The sequence below is a fragment of the Martes martes genome, assembly GCF_963455335.1.
Source record: "Martes martes genome assembly, chromosome: 14".
In the NCBI taxonomy this organism is placed as follows: domain Eukaryota; kingdom Metazoa; phylum Chordata; class Mammalia; order Carnivora; family Mustelidae; genus Martes; species Martes martes.
The window spans coordinates 61,652,587-61,666,697 of NC_137902.1; the positions used below are offsets into that span (position 1 = coordinate 61,652,587).

Here is a 14,111-nt window from a genome sequence, read left to right on the forward strand (position 1 = left end):
GAAAGTGCTCATGCACACAGGGAGCTCTGGTTATGGAAGTTCCTTGTGTTCCCTGAGCATGCCACCAAAGGTTCACTTTGAGAGAACTGTCTGATCTTTCTTCGGGCTCAGGACTAAGCTGGCTGTACCAGTGGGTTAAAAAGAATGTAAATAAATTCTATCTCCTGGCATGAAAAAAAGTTTCCAAGTGTGTGTCCATCCTGGGATTAGGCTTTTATGTCCCTTTAGTACAATCAAGGGTGTAGAAAACATTTAGTGCTTAGAGACTGAAAAATTGAGGAGCACAGGGGCAAATGATAATGATGCTTCTTCTTCTTTTTTTTTTTTTAAAGATTTTATTTATTTATTTGACAGAGATCACAAGTAGGCAGAGAGGCAGACAGAGAGAGAGAAGGAAGCAGGCTCCCTGCCGAGCAGAGAGCCCGATGTGGGGCTCGATCCCAGGACTCTGAGATCATGACCTGAGCCGAAGGCAGAGGCTTTAACCCACTGAGCCACCCAGGCGCCCCGATGCTTATTATTCTTGACAATTGTGCTTTCTAGTCTGCTAATGGTTCAATGGCTCATGAAATGCAATTCTATAATTTTTTCTCCCTTGCACTTTGGTTTCTTTTATTGTGCCTCACACTTCAAATTCCATAGATTGAAGCACTGTAGGCTTTAATCTCCTCTCTCCAGTTGTCTTCAGTGTTTCCTCACTTACAACCATCTCACTCAGCAAGGGAGAGAATCTTTCAATGCAAAGCCACCACTGCTTAACAAAATTTATCACTTTTTCCTTAAATTCCTTGAAAACAGACCCTATTCTACCTTTCCAGCTTGCTCTGTCTCTCCAGTCCCTCAAGTTCCCTGTAACTTATCTGGGCTTACCCTCCTCTGTGTTTTGGCTCACAATGATCCCTTTATCTGGAATCCTTTACTCTTTCATCTTTGGCTGTCTAAATTCAGATGGTCCTCTAAGGACCATCTCAAATATAATCTCCCTTGTTTTTTTCTGATTCTCCAACCAGATTTAATTCCCTCCTTATCTAACCCCTATAGCAGTGGGTGTAACTCTTACAGGACTTGACACTATCATCTGTACTATAGGTATGAGTGTATCTGAACTGTCAGTTTCATTAACATCAACACTGTTACTAACTTTTGTGTTATAGGTAGCACCTAGAAAAGACTTTCGTATTCATAGTCAATGATCAAAAACAAAAATTTGAGTTGAGTTAATGCAAACTGCATCAAAGTACCTCATGATTTTCTGTTAAAAAAAGAAAACTGGTCAAAGGAAACCAGAGTTATAAAAAATAGTACAGCTACTTCAATTACTAGGTGCAGACACACACTTGATATACAATATCTAGGTGCAGACACACACCTATTATACACCTGCTAGGTCAAGGAAGGTATACCTGTATTATGTAAATGACACTCAAAGGCTTAAAAAGGCTAAAAAAAAAAGATCTGAAGACATATGTAGTATGTTTTTATTTCCCGATTTTTAGTTCTGTACAGATGAACGCAGGAAGCTCTGAAGCTTTAAATCTAGAAACTGTAGGGAGGTAGGGCAAACTTCATTAAGGCAATCAAATATAAATTTAGAGGGCTACTGAAAATCAGGTTGAATAGAGCTACTAAGTGACTGATTCACTCCCCCAAAACCAAAACTCGCAGAAAATTTAGCTCCTTTTTCCCAGTGAAAAACAAAATATGAAAATCTGGTAATGTTATTTTTTCCACATTCTAAAGCTAATCGGAGAAGCCTGCTGCCTCACAAAAACATTTCATAAAGGTACTGAGGTAATATTACTCCTACAGAGATCATGAATAATGAATCCACGGGCTCCTGGCTGTACCTACGTCATTGTTTACTTTGTGATTTTTTTTTTTGAAGAGCAGGGGGGTGAGGTGAGGAGGAAGGGAGAAAATCAGTTCAAATTGCAGTGAAACAAATACTTTTAGTGGAGTTGCGTTTTTTTTTTTTTAAGTACCTGTAGCACTTGTTGATAAGAGCACAGTGAAATTAACCGATAATTTGAATAAAGGCAACAGGCACCTGCAGCCTCTCAATCACTCAGCAAACATCTCCGACAAGACAGGACCAAATTCTGCGATCTGGGCGAACAAGCGGGCGTCACCATTCCATAGGAGCGTCTTTCTAGGTAAGCTGTAAATCTTGGGGCAACTGGGCTCTCTCCCAGGGATCTGAGCTAGGAGCGGTCTCAGGTTTTTAGACAAATCTCTCCTCCTACCACACGTGACCGAATGGCATTCTGCCGCCTAGAGAGACACCGCACCACACCAACCGCGGGATACAAAGGCTCGACGCCGCAGCCGCCGCCCCATCCTTGGGAGGATCACCGGGCCTCCCGCGCTCAGCGTCTGCGGAGCCTGCGCAGGGCGCCGCCGCGAGGCGCGCCGCTCCCAGGCCCACAGGGCGGTGCCGCGCAGCGCGGGGAGCGCGCGCCTTCTGCCTAGCGCGCCCGCCCGCCCAGCGCCTCGGGAGCAGGGCCGCCGCGCCGCACGCAGCCCGGCCGCGCCGCCGCCGCCGCCGCCGCCGCCGCCGGGCCTTCGTCCGCCGCAGGGAGCCCCGCAGCGACGTGGACCAGGGTGAGGAGGCCGAGGGTCCCCAGCCCCCGGGAAGGCCCGAGGCCGAGCCAGCCCACCCCTGCCCAGGCCTGGGCCTTCCCCTCTCCTAGCCCCTGCCCCTCCCTACGCCTTCCCCGGGACTGGCGCGGGCGGCGGGGCGCCGTGAGCTGCACTTACACCACGGCTCTGGAGATCATCCAGGACACCATCTTCCCGGGGGCTTGGACCCCAGCTCAGGGACGGGTGGGCGCCGAGCGTGGCGGACCAGGCCGCCAACGGCAGGCCGCGCGCTCGCCGGCTCCTCGCGCTCCCCGGGGCCGCGCTGGCGCCCTCGGGAGCCGGGCCGGGTGTATGCGCGCAGCGGCTGGAGTTGCGCGGCGGTCGGTCCCCCGCCCGTCCCCGCCCGCGGCCGAGCCGCCGCCGAACCCAGCCGGCCCCGCCCCTGCACTCCGCTGATAGGCGGCGGCGGCGGCGGCGGCGCGTCGGCCGAGGCCGGGTCTGGGCGGCGGTGCTCCGGGGGCTGGGCGGTCGGGACCCCGGCCGACGCTGGAAAGCCTCGCGGCCCGGGCCTCTGCGCTCGAACCTCCACCTTCCTTCTCTTTACATCTCTGGGACGCCCAGCTGGCGTGGAGGGGAAGAGGGGGTGGCGGGAGGCTGAGACAGGGAACTTGCGGGTGGGGATTGTGATTAGGTGTGTGAAAAAATAGCAGGAACTCTTATGTCCGATAGACTCCTGAATCAGGCCCTAGAATCTGGGGAGCCAAGATTTTGAGATGTGTGTAGCCATATCCCGTGTCGCCTCCGTTCACTGAGGCCCAGCGTCCTGGGCATCCTCAAAGTAGGGCATTTTAAGGGAAACGTCGGGAGGATCCTTGCACAGGCCTCGGTGTATACCAGGAGTCTCGTGGTGCGTGGTGCAGTGCAGGGAGGGGCAGAGCAGGATGGCGTTGGATTTCATGTTTGCAGCAGTGGGTGTATCGATATCACTGATTTGGGCCTCTCAAAGCATCTTTCCAGTCGCAACATCTGCAAAGCCTGTTTTACAGACACACATCTGAGACTGCCAGATATTCAAAGTAAAAACTGGGCCTAGGATTCCTCACCTGCTCTGCTATACATTTGTCTTTATGGGGGGAGGTTGGGTTACTGCCTACTCCTTGCAGTTCTTGCAGATAGCGTGATTTCAGGAGATAGGGTTTAAAAACAGTTTTTTGGTGGCAGTACCAAATTGAGAAACTGATCCTCAAGGTTAGTCTTCTCTCTCTCTTTTTTTTTTCCTTCTTCCCAGTTCACAGGACAGTAAAAGGGAATTCTAATACTCAGGTGGTACGAAGAATAGAGGATGAAATGTTGGCTTCAAGCCTTTAATTAAAGTCATAGAAATCAGCTTACTTTGTGACCATGTAATTTATTCTTTTTGTTCCTCAGTTTCTTCATAGTAAAAAGGGACTAATAATACTGTAGCTTACCTCTTGCCTTCCAGAGTGACATGAGGCACTGCTAAATAACATGTTTAGGAAGTTCTCCAACTTGCTTGGAAGAAGGTGGATGGCATGTATAAGATTATTCTGAGTTCTTTTAAGTTCCCAGGCTCAATAAATTTGGTAATACTATTTTTACTTAAGAATTGAGCCCCCCCCCCCCAAAAAAAGAATTGAGCCCAGAAGTTGGTTTCTACTTTAGGGTTGGGTTCTTTTTGTTATTTACTCATACTAAGAATATGTATTTTAGTTTCAGGAATCTCGTTAATGAATATTTGTATTTGGAATATTATTTTTGGCTATTATTCAGCATTCTTTGGGGATCAGGTGTGTCACATTAGTACCAGTTTTCTGGAAAACTCTTGCCCAATAAAACTCAGTCTCATCTGAAAAGCACTTAAATCCATCCATGAACAGATCCTGAAATGTTTTTACAACCTGAGTTTTTACTGCTTTCCCAACGCTTTTGGGCCCCTACTTTTTCCCTAGCTCTCTTCTCTGAACCAGGTTGTATTTATATGCCCAGCACTTTCCCCCAGACTTTATTTTTTTCTTTAATGATTTACTCTCCATTCTCTACCTATCACAATCTTTGTTTTTCAGAGTGCTATGCCATGGGATGTCCTTGATTTTCCCCAGTGAAAATTATTCATAATTTTTCCTTGGCCCCCATAATTTATTAGTTGAATTTCTATTTAATGCCTATTTCATTCCACTTTATATTATGGCTATGTTTTACTGATGTCTAATCTACTGGATGGTAAAATGTTTGAGGACAGACATGGTATGTTCAATATCTTTTGTGTTTTCCAAGCGTGTAGAATAGGATAATTGCCCAAGGGAAGTTTGAAGAAGTTTGAAAAGTTTGTTAGTGTTGGAGCTTTATGGAATTTCAGCCATGTACTGTGGAAGTATCTTAAAGATGTCTTTCTTGTGTTCTTAATTTGGGGGTCATTCATTCTGAATATTATTTCACTGCTTTCACTGTAATGTATGCCTTCAGGGATTGCTGAGATATGTAGGACTGTTGGCTGCTCTCTGAAATGTCCCTAGACTGCTGTGTGTTAAATTTCATTTTGTATGCTTATTTTATCTTCAGACTCTTCCATATTCATATCACTTTTTGCTGTTCTCAATCTGGAACAGCCTCCTTCTTTATGCATCTCAATATGCCATGTGCTGGAAACCACCTGCCCTGTGCTAAGCACATGTTGTGGAATCAACCTTTACAACCCAAAAGGTATAGGTAGTGTTTATCCCCATTTGATACACTAGAAGCTGAGGTTTAGGGAGCTCACTGCCAATGACCATATAGTTCCTAGGTGAAACAACTGAAACTAGTCCATGCTTCCTGTGTTTTCTTGACATTATACTGTGATAGTCAAATTGTGACTAAGGAAATAGGTCCAGATGGGGAGTGCCCTCTTGGAGGAAGTTGGGAGGCAAGTTTTTTGTTTGGTGGTTGGGGCTAACCACTAGCATTTAATGGGTGGGGACTAGGGATGTTACACTTTTTGCAGTGCGTGGGCTACTGTGAGCAAAGAATGTTCCCAGGTCATATATGATTAGGAATATCCTGCCTGACATTTGTGTATTCATAATTATTGGAATCTAGAAACTCCATTTTACATATAAACTAATGGTTTTAACTGAGACTGAACTTTCCAGTCTCTATTTCCACATGCAAATGTTGTGTGAAAGGAAGATTTGTTTTGTTCACAACTTGAACAAGAGTTATTTACAGTTTTGGAAAATTGCATCACAAACCACTTTGCTGTCATTTTCATGTACTAATTACTTTTATATGTCTTCTAGTTCAGTTTTGTTTCAGGATTAACATTGAAATACTTATTATAAGTTATTTTCATTTTCCTTTTACATTTATATTTAGGGTATATGGTTTTGTTTGAAATTGTAAGGAAGATTGTTATTAATTTCATTTCAGGGTGATAATGCAGAAGTTGGAAAATATTTTATGGAGGGGAAACACTTAGTCTGATAAGGTTCAGAATTCTTGGGCTAATAAGAGTAAATTCATCTGATAAGGAGTCTCTTATGGAAAGTGCCCAGATTTTAGTTCGTAGGTGTTTCTATGTATTGGGCCGAATTTTGGATGGTAGAGATCCTCTAGTAGGTGGCCATCAAAAAGTGCTTTGTGGTGTGAGGCAAGTCTCTAGAGACTTGGAAGAAAAAGAAATATATTACCTGTGGCCTGGAAGCTTTTTTTTTTTTTTTGAAGGTTTTATTTATTTGACAGAGACAGACAGAGCAAGAGAGGGCACACAAGCAGGGGGAGTGGGAGAGGACAAGGAGGCTCCCCGTTGAGTAGAGAGCCTGATGCAGGGCTCAGTCCCAGGACCCTGGAATCATGACCTGAGTCGGAGACAGATGCTTAACGACTGAGCCACCCAGGCACCCCTATAGAAGCTTTTAAAGTTTTGTCTCATTTGACATATTTGAGATCATTTCTTGTATAGAAAATAGAAAAGTATTTCTTTAAATACTAAATGGGGTGCCTGGGTGGCTCAGTGGGTTAAGCTGCTGCCTTCGGCTTGGGCCATGATCTCAGGGTCCTCGGATCGAGTCCTACATCGGGCTCTCTGCTCAGCAGGGAGCCTGCTTCCCTCCCTCTTCTCTCTTTGCCTGCCTCTCTGCCTACTTGTGGTCTCTCTCTGTCAAATAAATAAATAAAACATTAAAAATAAATAAATAAGTAAACACTAAATGGTTTTTTTCATCTTCTTTTTAACATATATTACTAGTATTCATTTGTTGTGCTGTGGAGTGCTTCCTCCACTGTATTATGCAAAGACACTTTTCTGTGGGTATTGAATTTGACATGGAGGGAATTAGCATATTTAGGGCAAAGGACCTTCTATCTGGAGACCTATTTCTTCCCTCAATAATGTGATGTTTGGCAAGTCCTTTTAAATGAGGTTGATAATGTTATCAAATGCAAGGGGTTTTAAAACTTAAGGCTAATTAATTAGACTCTGTTAGAAGCATTACTTTTTCTCCTACATCTTCACTTAGTGTTCCTAGGAGATATGTAGAATGTGCATCTTCTACGTGTTAAAGGAGTTCATTTATTAGGAAAAAAAAAAGAGTAGGAAAGTACCTAGGAGAGCTGGTAGTGAGAGCGAATTACACAGTGCAGCGATAGTATCTAATTTGTGTAATTATTAATGAGTATGCCAATGGTACTAAATACTTGGTCATCTTCCCCTTCCTACTGGAGGAATATTTTCAAGTGCTTGAAAATATTTTTTATTTGGAGGAAGGCTAAAACTACTAAATGGGTTTGCCTTAACAGTTGCTTAGAAAATAGTTTGAGGGAGAGGATCCTAAAGAGAATGACTTAAAAAGTGAACCTCTTCTTTTTCCATCTCCTGCTAGATGAATATTTCTTTTATTTTAGCCAATTTGCTTTACAGTATTATGGTGACAACAGAGGTCAAATTTGTCATCTGACATTGAAATAAAATTATGAAGAAAAGTAATATTCAAAATACAATAATCAGATTGCAGGAGAATGGAAAGATTAGATTCTGAAGAAGATGATGTGATGGCTGGATCTAAGGAACACACATTGTAAGGAATTGACAGTATCTGCAGTTCTTATACATTTGAAGTAGTAGCTTTACTTACCATAATTAAGGATTTAAACAGCACCTTTTTCCCCCTTCAAGTGTTGTGTTTGATTCTGTTAAATGGCAGAAAAACACATAGCGTAAGCCGTATTTGGGGCACTTTTGCTATTCATTTATTTATTATTATTATTTTTTAATTTTTATTTTTTTAAAAAGATTTTTATTTATTTATTTGACAGACAGAGATCACAAGTAGGCAGAGAGAGAGGCTGAGAGAGAGGAGGAAGCAGGTCCCCTGCTGAGCAGAGAGCCGGATGTGGGGCTCGATCCCAGGACTCGAGGGATCATGATCATGATCCCAGGACCCTGGGATCATGACCCGAGCCGAAGACAGAGGCTTTAACCCACTGAGCCACCCAGTCGCCCCTTGCTATTCATTTAAAATAGAATAGATTAGGGGTGCCTGGGTGGCTCAGTGGGTTAAAGCCTCTACCTTCAGCTCTGGTCATGTTCCCAGGGTCCTGGGATCGAGCCCCACATCGGCCTCTCTGCTCAGCAGGGAGCCGGCTTCCTCCTCTCTCTCTTTGCCTGCCTCTCCGTCTACTTGTGATCTCTGTCAAATAAATAAATAATTAATTTAAAAAAATAAAATAGAATAGACTAAATCATAGTTCCTAGTTTAATTTTTTTTAAGTTTTTATTTATTTATTTATTTGACAGAGATACAGTGAGACAGGGAACACAAGCAGGGGGAGTGGGAGAGGGAGAAGTAGGCTTTCCGCCAAGCAGGGAGCCCAAGGCGGTGCTCTATCCCAGGACCCCGGGATCATGACCTGATAAGGACTAGCACCCCTCATTGTTCCCCTCATTGTTCCCAATTTTAAAATCAGGGTAGATCCATGATTTCAAGTATTATTCAGGTGCATACAGGGGTGGTGGTATAATTTGCGGAAAGCTGAAATATTTGATAATTCCACCATGTATATTAACCAGACTTTAAAATTTTTTTTATTGATGTTTTTGAATGGTAATTCAAAGCACATGGAATAAAATTCACAAGGGTGAACAATGAAGTTAGTCTTTTACAGCCCGTCTCCAGCTATCCAGTCCCCTTTACAGGCTGTCTGTATTGCCAGTGTTTTGTTTTTGTTTTTGTTTTCTGCCAGAGCAAAGTCTAGAAACACACAGTTATTATAGGCATTTAGTCTAAGATAAAGGTGGAATTTTACATCAGTTGAAACATGATGGATTTAGTTAGTAAGTGGTTTTGTGACAGCCAGTCATTTAATAAAACCTGAAGAGAAAATAATTCCTGATGGATAAGAAATGTAAACGTAAAAACTGAAAGTTCCATAAAAATGCAAAAAGAATACATATGTGAAGGTAATATGATCTTGATAGTGGAAAGGACTCTCAAAGCATGTCATAAAATCAGAAACCAAAAAGGCAAATTTCATAGACTTAATAACATAAGAATTTAAAACTTTTGTGCTTCCAAAAATGATAAAAATGGGATTTCAAGATAAATTATAAACTGGGAAAAAATATTTGTAAAATGAGACAAAGGGTTAATAATCTTACTCTATAGTACAACACAACAAATAAAAAAACATTAATTGGAAGTATAATCTCAAAACTTGGAATCTCTGCTTTCCGGTCTAGTATGTAAAGAAGGAGCTTAGGAGTTGCCACTCTATCCTAACAACAAGTAAAAAGCTGAACTAAAAAAATCAGCTCTTTTTAGATTCTAAAGGGAATTGAAGTCACAGGGTAAACTGCTGCTCTGAAAATTGGAGTGACAGGAAGATACAGGGAATCACAGCTTACTAAAGCAGAAACCTCTGCAGCAACCAGTGCCAGGGTAGGAAAACCGAAACTATAATGATGAAGCTGATGCTAGTGTGAACAACTCTGAGAGTTAGAAACCGTAAGAGAACCTAGTCATGGGGGGACACCCACACTCTGGTGAGTTTTACCTCCAGGAGCTCTACCAGGTCCTCACAGTTAGTATTGGAGAAAAATACCCTGTGTCTCTAGCAGAAGGAGGGGAAAAGGAACCATTTCAAAACAAACCAGAGTATTCTGCTTTTCTTAACAAGTCAGGCTCTCAGAGAAACTGTTTTAATAGAGCCTAACCTAAGTAGGGGAAGGCAAATACCCAACATCAGCCAGCTCTAGTCTCCCACCTGGGGTAAGGGAAAAACCCATTTGAGCCCATCTTAGCCATACATGTAAGGGAAAGGGAAATATTTAACTCCAGCTATCCTGTCCCATCTCTGGGGAATGGAAAGGTAGGGACTGAGAAGCATTGATGAAGTTCACAGTCCAGCAGTGCCAGCTCACTGAGAAACTGACACCTGATCATAGGACTGGAAAATGCTTCCCCCAAACATCACCATACCACTACATTACTAAAGACCTATTTACCACAGCTCTATAATCTAGTGTATCATGTCTTTCAACAAAAAATTACAAGGTGTACTCAAAGACAAAAAATATAGAGACTGAGCGATTATTAAAACTAGAGTCAGATATAGAAGGAATGTTGGAATTACCAGACCAGGATTTTTTTTTTTTAAAGATGACCAATAAGGTAAGGACTTTTTTTAATGGAAAAAGTAGACAGCATGCAAGAATAAATGGATAATATAAGCAAAGAGGTGAAAATTCTAAGAAAGAATAAAAGAAATATTAGATTTAAAATACTTTAACAGGGTGCACCTGGGTGGCTCAGTGGGTTAAAGCCTCTGCCTTTGGCTCAGGTCATGATCTCAGGGTCCTGGTCATGATCTCAGGGTCCTGGGATTGAGCCCCACATCGGGCGCTCTGCTCGGCAGAGAGCCTCCTTCCTCCTCTCTCTCTGCCTGCCTCTCTGCCTACTTGTGCTCTCTGTCTGTCAAATAAATAAAATATTTAAAAAATAAAATACTTTAACAGAAACAAAGAATGTCCTTGATGGGCCCATTACTGGACTGGACATGGCTGAGGGAACAATCTCTGAACTTAAGGTTATGTCAATAGAAAATTTCAAAATTGAAGAGTAAAGAGGAAAAAAAAATTGGAAAAAGCAGACCAGAACATCCAAAAACTGTGGGACAACTACAAAAGGTGTAGCATACATGTAATGTGAATGCTAGGTAGAGAAAAAAGGAAGAGAAGCAATATTTGAGGCAATTACGACTGAGAATTTCCTCAAATTAATGTCAGACACTAAATCACAGAACCAAGAAGCTTGGATAGAGAATACCAAGGAGGATAAATGTCAAAAGAAAATGCAAAAAACAAAACCCAAAACTGTACACCTAGGCATGATATATTTAAACTTCAGAAAATCAATGGTAAAGAGAATAATCTTAAAAGAAGCCAAAGGAAGAATAACACCTTACCTATAGAAGAGCAAGGGTGAGGATCACATTCATTTGACTTTTTCAACTTTATAGAAACCATGTAAGCAAGAAGAGTTGAGTAAAACATTTGAAGTACTGGGGTGCCTGCGTGGCTCAATTGTTAAGCGTCTGCCTTTGGTTCAGGTCATGGTCCCGGTCCTGGGTTTGAGCCCCACATCAGGCTCCCTGCTTGGCTCCCACTCCCACTGCTTGTGTTCCCTCTCTCACTGTTTCTCTCTGTCAAATAAATAAATAAAATCTTTAAAAAATTTTTTTAAGTATTGAGGAACCTCTGCTACCCGCCTACCTAGAGTTCTGTACCTTGTGAAATTATCTTCAAAAGCAAAGGAGAAATACTTTCTCAAACAGAAATCAAGGGAATCTGTTACTAGTAGATCTGCCTTGCATGAAACGTTAAAAGAAGTACTTCAGAGAGAAGGAAAATGGTGCGCATGGGGAACTGATCTAAAGCAAGAGCTTTGGAGAAAACATAAGTGAAAACAAAGTAAAAACTTTTTTTTTAAAACGCTTAATTGATCTGATAGTTTTCAGTTTGTTCAGACATGATAGCAGCAATATATTCAGCTTGTGTGTGTGTATGCTTAATGTATGCTTCTGTTTAAGTGAAATGAATGAAACAATGGTATAAGGACTGGGAGGGAAGAATTGGATTTGGATTACTTGTAAATATGTATGGGCCTACCCAGGAGATATTTTGGGTTTGGTTCCAGACTGTTGTAACAAAGCAAGTATCACAATAAAGTGAGCCAAATGAATTTTTTCATTTCCTGGTACATATAATAGTTGTGTTTATACCATACTATAGTCTATTAAGTGTGCAATAGCATTATGCCTAAAAAAATGTACATACCTTAATTAAAAAATACTTTATTGATAAAAACTCTTAGCATCTGAGCTCTCAGAGAGTTGTAATCACTGATCACCATTACAAATATAATAATAATGAAAATGTTTGAAATATTGGGAGAATTAGCAAAATGTGACATAGGACATGAAGTTAGCAAATACTGTTGGAAAAATGGTACCCATAGAGTTGCTTAACATAGGGTTGCAGTGAACCTTTAATTTGTAGAAAACGCAGTGTCTATGAAGCACAATAAAGCAAAGCACAGTATAACAGGGTTTGCCTATATTGCAAACTCTAGAATAACCACTAACATTAAAAAAAAGTGTAATTGATAAGAGAGGAAATGGAATCCTATAAAATACTCAAAATCACAAAAGGCAGAAAAAGTATGAAGTCAAAAATGGGAACAAAAAACAAGGACAACAGAAATATGGTAGAAGTTAATCCATCTATAACAATTTCCTCTAAATATATCACTCAAAAGTTGGATTTTTCAAGGTGAATCAAAAACAAGACCCCAGTATACATTGTCTACAAGAAACTCACTTTAAAAACACACATAGAGCCACCTGGGTGGCTCAGTCAATTAACTGTCTGCCTTTGGCTCAGGTCAGGATCCCAGGGTCCTGGGATGGAGCTCCATGTTGGGCTCTCTGCTCAGTGGGGAGTTGTCTTCTCCCCCTCTCTCTCTGCCTGCTGCTCCCCCTGCTTGTGCTGTCTCTCTCTTTCTGTCAAATAAAATAAATAAAATCTTAAAAATCTTAAAAAAAACGCATATAGATTAAAAGTAAAGGGATAGAGGAAGATATACCGTGCTAACACTAATCAAAAGAAAGTGGGAATATATTAATTAATATATAAATTTCAGACAGAGGAGACTTGAGAGCAAAGATAGTTATTAGGAATAAAAAGGGGCATTACATGTGATAAAGTGGTCAGTGATCCAAGAAGGCATAATAATCCTTAGTGTATATTAACCTAAAACAGTGTCAAAATATGTGAGGCAAAAAGTGATAGAAGAGCAAGTATAAATAGATGAGTCCACTACTGTTGGAGACTTTAACACTCCTCTATCAGAACTGGGCAGATCCAGCAGGGAGAAAATGAGTAAAGACATAGTTGAACCCAACAGAACTATCAATCAACTGAATATAATGGACATCTATGGAGTACTTTATCCAACAGCAGCAATTTATACATTCTTCTCAAGCTCATCTGAACATTCATCAAAATAGACATCATTCTGGGTCATAAAACACACCTTAACAAATTTAAAAGAACAGATATCATACAATATTGGTTCTCAGACCAGAATGAATTTAGACTAGAAATTAATAACAGAGTTGTGAAGTTCCCATATATTTGGAGATTAAAGAGCATATGTCTAAAAAGTAATGGGTCAAGAAAGAAATCTCAGGAGATACTGAAAAATGTTTTGAATTAAATGAGAATGAAAATATAACATCAATAAAAGTAGTGCTTAGGAGGAAATTTATAGCATTGAATACATATATTAGAATAGAAGAATGTTCTAAAGTCTACCATTTAAGCTTTCATCTGGGGAACTAGAAAAGGACAAATTAAATTTGGAGTAAGCAGAAGAAAAAAAAACAGTAAGAATTAGAGCAGAAATCAGTTAGATTGAAAGTATGAAATTAGAGAAAACCAATAAACCCAAAAGCTGGTTCTTTGAAAAGATCAATAAAATCAGTAAGTCTTTAGCCAGGCTAACTTAATGAAAAAGGAGGATACAAATTATTGATCAGCTGTGAGAGAGAGGACATCACTACAGATCCCGTGGACTTTAAAAGGATAATCAAGAAATTCTATGGACAAATTCATGCCCACAAATTTGATAACCTAGATGAAGTGGATCCATTCCTTGAGAGTTACAATCTGCCAAATTTCACACAAGAAGAAATAGAGAATCTGAATAACTCTGTATCTATTTTTTTTTAAGATTTTATTTATTTATTTGACAGAGATCACAAGTAGGCAGAGAGGCAGGCAGAGAGAGAAGGGGGGAGAGCAGGATCCCTGCTGAGCAGAGAGCTCAGAGCAGAGGCCGATGTGGGGCTCCATCCCAGGACCCGGGGGTCATGACCTGAGCCAAAGGCAGAGGCTTTAACCCACTGAGCCACCCAGGCCCCCCCCCCCGTATCTATTTTAAAAATTGAATCCATTAATAACCTTTCAAAACAAAGCA

General features: G+C 41.2%; 2 protein-coding genes across 3 annotated transcripts in view; one reads left to right on the forward strand and one right to left on the reverse strand.

The window, feature by feature from the left end:
* The window catches only part of REEP3 (receptor accessory protein 3), a 98,072-nt gene extending 95,094 nt beyond the window's left edge, over positions 1–2,978 (reverse strand). The window contains exon 1 of one of the 2 annotated variants that reach the window (XM_080822680.1): positions 2,758–2,978. In XM_080822680.1, coding sequence (XP_080678806.1) covers positions 2,758–2,789 — 32 coding nt within the window. In that variant the 5' untranslated portion in view covers positions 2,790–2,978. The remainder of the gene's footprint in view (positions 1–2,757) is intronic. The other variant, XM_080822679.1, reaches the window with a different exon arrangement.
* The window catches only part of JMJD1C (jumonji domain containing 1C), a 339,678-nt gene continuing 328,019 nt past the window's right edge, over positions 2,453–14,111 (forward strand). The window contains exon 1 of the mRNA XM_080822676.1: positions 2,453–2,601. The gene's annotated coding sequence lies outside the window, so the exon portion shown is untranslated. The remainder of the gene's footprint in view (positions 2,602–14,111) is intronic.